At 37.2% G+C, this 12591-nt stretch overlaps 1 protein-coding gene across 1 annotated transcript in view; it reads right to left on the reverse strand.

The window, feature by feature from the left end:
• Ranbp9 (RAN binding protein 9) overlaps positions 1-12591 on the reverse strand; it is a 79996-nt gene that overhangs the window by 22097 nt on the left and 45308 nt on the right. The window contains exons 4-6 of the mRNA XM_042678515.1: positions 10355-10522; positions 6502-6524; positions 103-287 (exon numbers count right to left, since the gene is read on the reverse strand). Coding sequence (XP_042534449.1) covers positions 103-287; positions 6502-6524; positions 10355-10522 — 376 coding nt within the window. The remainder of the gene's footprint in view (positions 1-102; positions 288-6501; positions 6525-10354; positions 10523-12591) is intronic.

Raw genomic sequence — 12591 nt, forward strand, 5'->3', positions numbered from 1 at the left:
GACCAAGTGTCACTTTTTTTCCTTCATCAAATTAAGACAGAAACATGTTTTATTAAAAAAACTCAATGTGTGAGAGTTATGTCTAAAGTTCTCCACTCTTACTTTTGTATCATGGTCTGCCATTCTCCTTCCCGGTCTCCAATAGGAAAGCGGTCTATCTGTGCCTGTATTTTGGTTCTCCATTCACGCATGTAGTCTTCTATATCAAATACAAAGGGATGTTGCCCAAAATTGGCATCAACCACTTCTCCAGGTGTCTGAAGCCCCACAGTAGGATACAAATTTGGCTGTAAGACAACATATTGCACTGAACATCTAACCATTTTATAAGAAAGACTTCTTTATCCTCTTACTACTATCTTCGAAAGAACAGAACTATAAATTTATTTCATGATCATTTAAAACCCTTAACCAAAATATTGACAGAAGAAAACAAATGATATCAAGTACATGTTTGATAAAATAATTTTTTTTTCTATTTTTTTTGGGTCCGGTCTTTGGGCCTGAACTCCAGGCCTGGGTGTTGTCCCTCAGCTCTTCAGCTCAAGGCTAGCGCTCTACCACTTGAGCCACAACGCCACTTTTCGGCTTTCTTCTTTTTGCTTATGTGGTGCTGAGCAATCGAACCCAGGGCCTCAGGCATGCAAGGCAAGCACTCTACCACTGAGCCACCTTCCCAGCCCATAAAATAAATTTTAAATGAAGCTATTTCACTTTCTCATAGACTACCTTATATTATAACCATGGTGACATTTATATCCACATGACATATTTCTAATATGTAAAAATGTAATTCATCCCCTTAAGAATATACATATACAGTAGTTACAGAGATCCAAAAATAAATACTTAATTTGGATTTAGCTCAGCTTTGTGTGTATGTGTGTCAAAAGAGCTTAAATTTAGAGCCTAGGGTGTTATTGCTTAGCTTTTTATTCAAGGCTGGCATGCTACTTCTTGAGCCACATCTCTATCTCCAAATTTTGGTGGTTAATTAGGGGTAAGAGTCAGATTCTTACCTCTCACAGACTTTTCTGTACAGGCTAGCTTCAGACTGTGATCCTCTGATCTCAAGGATTGTAATCATGAGTCACTAGAGCCTGGCAGGCTCAGCTTTTATATAAAACACAGTGCACACTTAAAGCTAGTTCTCTTCTCATAAAAGTAGATTCCTTTCCACAAGCAGGTACTAATTTAAATATACTACTTTCATTTACCTGTATATTTGGGAGAGCTCTTTATATGAAGGAGATAGGAACTACATACAGGACATAATGCCAGTGCCATAGTGGGAATCCTCCCAATAAAAACAAAAACTCGAGAGCTGGGGATTAGCTAAGTAGCGCCTGCTTAGCAACACTGAGTGCAAACTCCAGTACCACCCACACCCACACCCACACAAAAGTTGGATGTATGTACTTCAAAGGAAAAAAAATAAATTTGAACAGTCAAACTTAGAAATGCTTAATGTATACTCCAAGACCTCAAAGCTAAACAATCAAGTATAAAGGAAGTAGCTTTAAATATCCAAAGAATCCTTCTTTTGGCTCTATCGCTAATTAAATGTTAAGTCTAAAAGGAAATTGTATTACTGTTTACTAAATGCCAAGATCTAATTATTTATAATCAATAATCTTGTGAGGTACTATTATTAATATACAAAGAGAAAGAAATTTTGAGAATAAGGGACTAAATAACTTGCCCATTGTTATTCTGCTAAATGGCAGAGACAGAATTAGAAGACAAATCTGTTTTCAGATGCAATTTTTGTTCCTAAAACCGGAATTCCTACCATATCTTCAGTCTTTGTATTTGCAGCTTATTTCTTTGCTTTAACAAGGTATAAAGATTAAAAGAGGATAACTTGTACCTGAATGAGATATTAGATTTCACAGCAGAAAAGAGGATATATCTAAAAACAACTGTTAAACAACACAAATGAGAAATAAATCAAACTGGAAATAAAATAAATAACTGAGCAGTGGCTTAATCCTAGCTACTATAATCCTAGCTACTTAGGAGGAGGGATCAGGATCAAGGGTTAAGGCCAACCTGGACAAAATCGAAGCCTAAAGACCCCAACCAATAGATGCACACTGTGGCACATCTGTCATCTCCAACATTGAAAAGCACAAGCAGTAGGTTCATAGCCTAGGCTAGCCAGAACATAAAAGGAAACTCTACCTAGAAAATAGCAACACAAATAGCTAGAGGTCTGGCTCAATGGTAGAGCACTTGCCTTCCTACTACTTACTGACAAAAGCAAAACACAAAACATAAATACTGTCAAAATATAAAAAATGAGAAGCTCCAGTGGATTTTGGAAATAAATGGTAAAGCCATGTATGAAAACAGACTGATTATCAGTAATCAGCAGAAATAAGGTCAAGGAATTTTATGACAAAGCAGATGAAATACTTAAGTTGCTTTTAATACAATCTCTCCATTTCACTAAGGTAAAAACTGAGACCCACAGTTTCCATTAAAACTCACTGCAAAATTACAAGATAGTTATTTTAAGTATGGAAGGACAAAGACAATAAAGAAATCAATAGAAAGTTCTATTCCGTCAAAAATGACTAGTTCAACCAGCTGTGAGACAGAGTATGGTAGAGCACCTGCCTAGTGCACCATGAGCAAGGTCCTGGGTCGATCTGTACTGCACACACACCTTAAAACTCCCAATGGAAATGTAGACAACCTGCACAAAAAAGGAAAGATGACAACAAACACAGGGAAAGAGATTTCACCCCCTTTTTTTAGAATGTAAATGAAAAACAAGAAGCTTTTGTTGTTTTATTTTCTGCTGGTGCTGGGATTTGAACTCAGGCCTCTGTGCTTGCAGGTAGGCATTCTGTCACTTAACTCACCCAGGGCCTCGGTCCTTTTTGCTTTATTTTTCAGATAAGATGGGGATGACTCAGATTCTACTACTCATCCCTCCTGTGCAGCTGAGATCATGGTCTGACAGATTTTTCATATTCTAACCATTTTGCCTAAATGAATTACACAACATGAGGTTTCATGTGATAGCATGTATCTAGATTATAGAAATATAGGAAATAATGGTTTTCCCATAAACTAGAGATCATTGTTCTTGCCTATTAGTTTAAATCTTAATGAAAAGAACAAGAAAACATTTCTGCACTAAAAATATCTCCAATCTAGACACTGTTCAAAAAGTGATATAAGAATTCATAATTAGCAATATAATTTTGTTATATTTAAAATATATCTTCTAAAGAAAATGAAAGCGAGTAATTCATTTATGAAATATTTCCAGAGTGGAATAGCATAATTTAAATGTGAATATTACTGCAACAGAAGGAATATATTAATGGATCCCAAATGAAATTGGCTTAATAAAGTATTTCTCAAACCAGTGAGGTGAGTTGGGAGGGGAAAAATCTATTTTTAAAATGATTTAAGGATTTTAGAGCTGTAAAAACACACTATGAATTGCACCTGAATGGTGCAATACAATCTAAGTAAACTGGCTTTCCTGCAACTATACCTGCCCAGGATTCAATGCTTATGTGAAGTCTCCAGTACAGAACACACAGATACTTCCTTTCTGACTCCTTTAAGGGAAAAAGATGTAGCATGTGGAAGTCCCAGAAGGTATTATAGTCATATAAATGAAAAACTAGAAATACTATAAAAGGAAATCTATAACCACCTCTATAACCACCTGAGCCATCATAAGAACAAACTTGCACATCACCATGGATCATCATAGACAAGAAAAACAACAGATGATTCAAAAGTGGGCCAGAAAATAACTAGAAGCTGGAGCAGAAACAGACATGTTTACAACCAGACCTTTCCCAAATGATCATTGCTCTATTTACCAAAAGGGCAATGCATAATAACAGTAACATGGCTCATTCTGACAAGTCAGTTAGCCATGGTTAGTGCCAAGAAAAAGAGAGAGAGAGAGAAGGAGAGAGAAGGGGGGGCTGAAGTCCTATAGCCAACTCAATTTTTTTTAATCAATATCTGTTTGATAGTACAATATACCTACCAATTTACCTTCGAGCTTCTACACTTATTAGTCTGCTAATCACAAATGCTCTACTCAAAAGATGACTGTCAGCTAGGAACTTATGTTTTCTTCCAAAAGATGATGATTATTTGTTCCATCATTGCTTAGAGCTTATTAAATAATGTCTTAGTGAACACTTCTGATCTATGTACTCTAACTTTGTAAGTTATTTTCCAATATAATTTTGATTTTTTTTTTTTGGGGGGGGGGGGGGGTCCGGTTGTGGGGCCTGAACTCTGGGCCTGAGCGCTGTCCCTCAGCTCTTCAGCTCAAGGCTAGTGCTCTACCACTTGAGCCACAGCGCCACTTCCGGCTTTTTTTCTTTTTGCTTGTGTGGTGCTGAGGAATCGAACCCAGGGCCTCAGGCATGCAAGGCAAGCGCTCTACCACTGAGCCAACTTCCCAGCCCAATTTTGATTTTCTTAAGGAGTACCAGTATATAAATGTGTTGTCTACTCTCAGAAACATCTCAGAAAACATCTTAGAAACTGAAATGCATTATATAATCAATGGCAATTATATCATATGGTTCAGGTGCTGTGCAGAACTAACTCGCTAAGACTTTGGTACTTTGCTTTTTTCTAATGGAACAGCAGTATAACTGCAACCTCTGATCTTTTGTCTACAAGCCTCTTAAGAAAAACTGAGAGGCGTATCAGAATCTTGATTTAAAAAAAAAAAGTAAAAAGCAAACATTTGATTAATATCATCTTGTAATGGTAAGAAAATGACAGCATCAATATGCACAATGTAGCCAGCTGCTTAGAAGAGAATTACAAAGACATAATAGAGAACTCTAAAGTATTCTTGGTGTCATAGAAGATACTATCATTCAGAGAAACCACAAATATCAACTTGAAACAAGTAGTGTAACAGGCTGGACTCTAAATATGATTGATTTTAGGGAATACCTTAATTTACACTGTATTTCAAGAAAAGATACTCATTTAAGACCTATGTTTAAATAACCAGAGACCATTCAATAAGTATAGAAACTCTATAAATGATTAAAGATAGTGTCATGGCTTATTTTTTCCCCTTAATGTGAGTATCATGTACCCTGCAACTAACAGTGATTTGGTAAATAAGGTATCTAAAATCAAACCTCTATGAGAGTCACGACACTCTTGCTCTGGTAATGGTCACCACACTTTCACTTTTTTTCAAATAAAGCAGGCACGCTGTGCTCCAACACCTCTAACTTCCCATCTCTTGGAACACTCATGCTCTACACATCTACTCATTAGCTAACTCCCAACTCCCTACCTGCATCCAGCAACTCAAGTTGTGCTCTGAATGAAAATGAGCAGCTTACCAACAGTGTCCTGCTTTTGGGACTTCCATGCCATATTTGTTCCTTCTTTCATAAATACTTAAAATCTTTTAAAATACATTATAATTTACTGTTTTTGGTTTTTTCTTGTACTACTCTTCATGTTCCTAGCTGGGATACTGTAAACTACAAAAGAACAGAAATCTTTACTACCTGGTCTTTCAAATGATAAATCTAAGCACAAAACCTGACACTTGGCAGGCCTAAATACATACTAGACAAACAAGAATTGTTACAAAGTCATTTGCCAAAGAAACACATTTTGAATGCACAGTGAAAATAAAACTATTTTAGGGGTCAGGGTATAGCAGTCACATGCAAGGTCTGGAGTTCAATCTCTAAAACAAAATCACTGTTTTAGATAATTCTGATTTACTTGTGTGCAGCAGGATCCAGTGCAATCTGAAGCTAAACTTCTTAATTCTTAAGGTCCACACCAAGTAATAAAGATCTTTATTCTACATATGGCATGTGGCACATAAACAATACGAATACAACTGTGTTTTAAATAGCCCAGGTCTACTTTTTCTTTTTTTTTTTTCAAGGAGTGGGCAGTATATAGGTGAAACACATCTCATCCCTTTTTGCTTGTTTTTTGTGTCAATTCTGGGTCTTAAATGCAGGGCCTGGGCACTGTCACTGATCTTTTTTTGCTCAAGACTAGTAGTCTACTATTTGAGCCACAGCTCTACATCTGGCTTTGATGGCTAATGGAGATAAATAAGAGTCTCATAGATCTCTTTGCCCTGGCTGACTTTAAACCAGGATCCTTAGGTGATTTCTGCCTTTTGAGTAGCTAGGATAACAGGTATAAGCCACCAGTGCCTGGCTTGCTCAGGTTATTCTAATAGGATCTCAATTTTTGCCTGGACTGACGTGGACCCGAATCCTCTTAACTATCTGCTTCTGCACCACTGTACCCAGTTTTGTTTTATTTTGTTAATTGTTTGAGACGAGGTTTTTGCAAATGTTTTGCCTATGCTGAACTCAACTACAATCCTCTAATCTCAGTCTCCCAAGTATCTAGCATTACAGCACTCTCCAGTTCTACTTTCTTTATACAGTTCTCTTAATCAAAAAAGGAAAAAAAAAAAAAAAACTGCTTTAAAAAGTGATGTCTTACCGGTAAGTCGGTGAAAGCAATACCTAAAAAGGAAAACAGAATGGCATTAGAAGCTGTTTTTCAAAAGCAAATAATAGTGACAAGCTGAATATATGTAACTAAACAGAAAGGATAAAAATATCAGAAGAAACAAAAATTGAAGCTTAAATATTTAAAAAAAAAACAGAACTGATTTTTCTCAGTAACACTAATGGCTATCTGGGTGAATGCTGTCCCACTGAAGATAGCAGCTTTGTAGGTCACATACACATTTTATTTCTGAGAGGCTACCATTACCTCCAGGATTTTTTTTTTAATGGTTTTAGATTTATCTTAAAAGCTACAAGAGGAACACATAAAAAAACTGCTTGCAAAATCGTTGCATGATTTTCTTATCCTCAAACTGTGCTATTACCCACCTTTGTCAACTTACCTAAACTAGCTTTAAAGTAACTGTAGGTGGAAGGAAAAGAAGACATTTTGTTTTAAAAGATTAAATAAGGACAGGTATAGTACTTGTTCCTTAAAAAAAATTATTTCTTAGATATTTTAAAATAATTATTGGCTACTGCAGAAAAAAAATCAAGACCTCCTACAAAAGATAAAGATTTTCCCATTGAGAATTTCTCTGGGAAGTGGCGCTGTGGCTCAAGGGGTAGAGAGCTCGCCTTGAGCTGAAAAGCACAGGGACAGAGTCCAAGCCCAGAGTTTAAGCCCCACGACCGACTAAAAACAAAAAAAAGAGAGAGAGAATTGCTCTGGAACATCCTGATCATTTGAACAAAAACCTGTTACAACAGAACTAGAGCAATACTATTGGAGTAAGTCTACTGGCACCCAAAGCGATGGTTCAATAATCTCCCTTTAAGTATCCAAATATATCACTTGACTGAGAATAATAAACAAGTACCTTTTTGAAATGAGTCGCTAATTTCTTTTTTTTCTGGTCCTAGGGCTTGAACTCAGGGCTTGAGCTTTGTCCCTGAGCTTCTCTTGTGCTGAAGGCTAGCACTTTACCACTTGAGCCACAGCTCCACTTCTGGCTTCTTCTCTCCCCCCCCCCCCACCCCCCCCGCCCCCGCCCCGTTTATGTTGTACTGAGGAATAAAACTCAGGGCTTCATGAATGCTAGACAAGCACTCTACCACTAAGCCACCTTCCCAGCCTCCACTAGTTTTAAATGATTAAATTCTAGAGTTATGAGAGTGATGAGGACACACAGTGAATCACTCAATTCTTCCAGTCTTTACATTAAAAAACCACCCAGCACAAGCACCAGCACCTTCAGCATTGAAGACAGCTTGAACATAAACTCCTGACTCTACTTACTAAACAACAAAGTTAAAAGATACTAAATATAAATTTTAAGCAGTTAAACAACATCCCTCATCTGAATATCTGAAAGCAAAAACTCTTGGAACACCAGCTTGAGGCCACAAATGTTAAGACTCCCATCTGATCCATGTTAGGATCCCACTCAAAACAAAGGTATACTAAAACATCGTATCAATTACTTTAGGTTCTGAGTAGAGGTATACATGAACTATGAACAATTTTGTGTTTAGGCTTGGGTTCTATCCTTAAGGTAATTCTGCACATCTATATACTCAACTTGTATATGTGTTTAAATATAAAAGTAATGTTTTCAAGTTTAGTAAAGCCTTTCTTTTATGACTTTTACAAACTAGTAAATTCAATTTAATTTGTCAAAAGAAAACAAAACTAAAATTATTTTTCTAATCTTCATCACTCTCGTAACTCTAGAATTTAATCATTTAAAACTAGTGGGGGCTGGGAAGGTGGCTTAGTGATAGAGTGCTTGTCTAGATGCATGAAGAATTCTGTTACATTTAGTTTCATTTAAAGTAACCATAAGGGCTGAGCACCAACTGCTCACACCTGTAATCCTAGCTACTCAGGAAGCTGAGATGGAGGAACAGGGTTTAAAGAAAGCCCAAGCAGGAAAGTCTGTGAGACTCTCATCTCCAATAAATTACTCACAAAAGGCCAGAAGTGGCACTGTGGCTCAAGTAGTAGAGTGACAGCCTTGAGCACAAGGAGGCTCAAGGACAGCATCCAAGCCCTGAATTCAAACCCCGGGACTGGCAAAAATAAATAAGCAAAGTAACCATAAACCAAACTGTGAGCAAACTTCACTCTGAAAATTTTCAGGAAACTAAATATAGAAAACACAGTATTTTAACAAAATGACTGTATACTATTTTTATCTTTTTGTAATATAGCCTAATTACTTTTCTCAAAGATACATTCTAAATTTAGATGTTTTAGAATTCTACAATAGAATATTCTAAATTTATACTGTTTTAGCAAAAATTCTCATCTGGGGCTGGGAAGGTGGCTCAGTGGTAGAGCGCCTGCCTTGCATGCTCAAGGCCCTGGGTTCGATTCCTCAGCACCACATATGCAAAAAGAAAAAAGCCGGAAATGGTGCTGTGGCCCAAGTGGTAGAGTGCTAGCCCTGAACTGAAGAGCTGAGGGACAGTGCCCAGGCCAGAGTTCAGGCCCCATGACCGGACCCAAAAAAAAAAATTAAAAAAAAAAAAAATTCTCATCAGTCATTACTGAAGTTTTCACTTTATCAAAAACTTAATAAATTCCAGGTTAGTCTCACAGAAGTTACCAGACTCAGCTTTCACAATCTATGATTCAGACCATAAAAAGATGCCCCTTTAGCACACACACACATTTTCTGAATATGTGAGATGTAAAGGATAGAAAGAGGGGAGAATGATGGAAGAAGTAATACTGATCAAGATGCATTGTACATAGTAACAGACATACGAAATTTAAATCCCTTGTACAACTCCTTGAAGAAAAAATAAAACAGTTAATAATAAAATGGTTTTATAAATAAACATAAATAATAGTTAAAGCCCAATTTATGTTGTTCTGTGCATGCTGATGTGCTATTATATGAAGCAGAGGCAGGATACCCACCCAACTCCCTCAAATGAAAAAAGAATGCTCTTATCAGACAATAATTCAGATCTGAGAAATAAAAGGATTAAGCTGTGGCAGGTTCTCTATTTGTAATTTCCTGGTTTGCCAAGGTTTCTGAAATATGATGAAATGATAGTCAATAAAGTTAAAAATGCAAACTAAGTCTACCTATATACTGAAATGCTTCTCCCTTTTTAATGTGGCAATCAAATATATACATTTTTAAAGCCCTATATGAGACAGAAACTGAAATGTTTTGGGTAAAATTGCCCCATTTGAGAAACATAACTGAATAAACCCATAGTAGCAATGTATCTTCTAGATGCTACTATCCAGACCAGAGACATGCAAACTTTTCCTGTAAAGCACCTGCTTTCCAGAACACAGTCTTTGTTACCACTATCAACTCTATACAGGAAAGCAGTCACAAACACAATTGTGACTATGTTCCAAGGAATCTTAGACAATAGGGAGTTTTAGCTATAGCTTTAGAGAAGCACTATCATTTCTTCTTAGTTTTATTTCTTTAACTATGAACTATCCACTATCCTCTAGACACCAGGCTAAGCAGTCTTTCTAGGTCAATACCCTTAATTTTCTGTGCTTGGACACTTCTCTCCACATGTTTCTGATCATCGTAATACCTTTACCTAGAGAACTAGATCATATTATACAATGTTTTAATCCAGAAAAATTTTATTAAAGCGAAGTACTTTGCATTCCTATTGTCAGAATAAATATCTCAGGGATTATTTCTATCATCAATCTTATACATATTTATAGAAAGCTGCCTTCACAGAATGTAAGTCTTATTTCTTAAAGAAACAATCTCTAGAGATAAATACAAAGGAGAATCACATAATAAACATGACTACCATGGCAAAAGTTATTTTGCATACATCGTTCTCAGTACCTAAACTATGTCCATTCTTGGTGTAAAAGCAGGTGTTGTTGATAAGGTTAACACAACAGCCAATGACATCGCCAGTTGTAAAAGTTGGTCCATAAGGTTGTCCGGTTCCAGAAGAACAAAATGAATGTCCATCATCCCCATGGTAACCATATGAATGTTTATCCCAACCTGAAGAGAAAGGTCCAGTGTATTTACATTGTAAAGTAAGGCTCCTCAGTAATACATTTATTTGCTAACTTATGTAAGATAAGCCAGAATACTCCAAGATATAATATAATATGAACAGAAAATTTCCAAATGTACATTTACACTACATAATTACTTTATATTAAAATACCATTTACAGCTTCAGAAAAATAAATTAACCAAACAAAAGACTAAAGTATTAAACAGAAAGGAATTCTACCAAAAATTGTAAACATACAGGCAATACCCACAGCAGGATGTTTTCCATGCATGTTTCTTATGCTAATACACCAAATGAATTTTGCTCTAATTTGAATCTCTATCTACACACACACCACAGAATAAAAGATTTTATCTTATTCAATTACTGCAAGCTTTTCAAGCCAGTGATCCAAATACAAGTCAGATAATGTATGATCTTACCACAATACCGAACTACAGACATTCTATACCACTATTAAAAAATTATCAACACATATCTTATCAATGTACTTCTAACCTTTTTTTCTTCCGGGCGTGGGGCTTGAACTCTGGGCTTGGGCGCTGTCCCTGCACTCTTCAGCTCAAGGCAAGCGCTTTACCACTTGAGCCACAGTGCCACTTCTGGTTTTCTAGTGGTTTATATAGGAGATAAAAGTCTCACAGACTTTCCTGCCCGGGCTGGCTTTGAACCGTAATCCTCAGATCTCAGCCTCCTGAGTAGCTACATGAGCCACTGGCACCTAGCTTCAATTTACTTCTAAAGGAAATTTTTAAATAAAATCCTAGCTCTCAAGTATAATTTTAAGAAAAAAGATACAAGGAAATTTTGTATCAAGTCAACACATCTGTTTACTGTTAGATAACAACTTTATACTACTTTGGTGTACTTCTCTCTTCATTTTTTAAATTGAATCGAGACTTACATTGGTTAGCTAGACAAGAGCTCTTATACTGGAGCCATCCCTCCTCTCCACTCCGCAAACCGCCCCCCCCAGTCCTGGTTCCCCTGTTTCTCTGGTATTTAATTAATTTTATTTATTTTTTTTAGAATACTAGGGTTTGAACTCTAGGGCTTTCTACTTAGTAAGCAGGTGCTCTTGAACCGTATCTCCAGCTCATTTTGTTCAGTCTCGCTTTATGGCCAAGCCAGAATGCCATGACTCACAAATTTACACTTGCTACCACAGCTAGGATGACAGATGAAAGCCACTAGACCCCCAGATGGAATCTTACAAACTTTTTGCCTTGGCTGGCTTTGAACTATGATGCTCCTAATTGCCATCTCCTAGCTAGGTAGCCACCCTGCCTACCTGTTTCTTATTTCAAGGCACTTTGTGTTTCTTGTTTGTTTTTTGCCAATCCTGGGGCCTGAACTCAGGGCCTGGGCACTGTCCCTGACCTTCTTTTTTTTTTTTTTTGGGGGGGGGGGGGGGGGGAAGGGGGATCTGGTCGTGGGGCCTGAACTCTGGGCCTGGGCGCTGTCCCTCAGCTCTTCAGCTCAAGGCTAGCACTCTACCACTTGAGCCACAGCACCACTTCCAGCTTTTTTCTTTTTGCTTATGTGGTGCTGAGGCATCGAACCCAGGGCCTCAGGCATGCAAAGCAAGTGTGCTACCAGTGAGCCACCTTCCCAGCCCTGTCCCTGAACTTCTTTTGCTCAAGACTAGCACTCTACCACTTGAACCACAGCGCCACTTCTGGCATTTCTGTTTATGTGGTACTGAGGAATCAAACCTAGGGCTTCATGCATGATAGGCAAGTATTCAACCACTAAGCCACCTCCCCTGCCCCCTTCATATTGTTTTAAATTGGTCATTTTCCAAAAGTTCTCCACCAACTTTTAACACTGAGAAATAGTATTAAGAAATAGTTCTGGCATTCCAAATCCTACCTTCCTTAGACTCACTTTTAATAATGGCAGTATTAGTCTACTACTTCTCAGGAAACAAGGACTGTGATAGGTAGTAAACCAGTCACATTAAAATATTTCAAGTAGCTGCCAAGCATTAGTAGTATCAGCTCATGCCTATATTCCTAGCTACTCAAGTGTTTGAGACCTGGAGGAAGTT

This window comes from Dipodomys spectabilis, unplaced genomic scaffold (assembly GCF_019054845.1).
Source record: "Dipodomys spectabilis isolate Male_0828 unplaced genomic scaffold, ASM1905484v1 ptg000045l, whole genome shotgun sequence".
NCBI lineage: Eukaryota > Metazoa > Chordata > Mammalia > Rodentia > Heteromyidae > Dipodomys > Dipodomys spectabilis.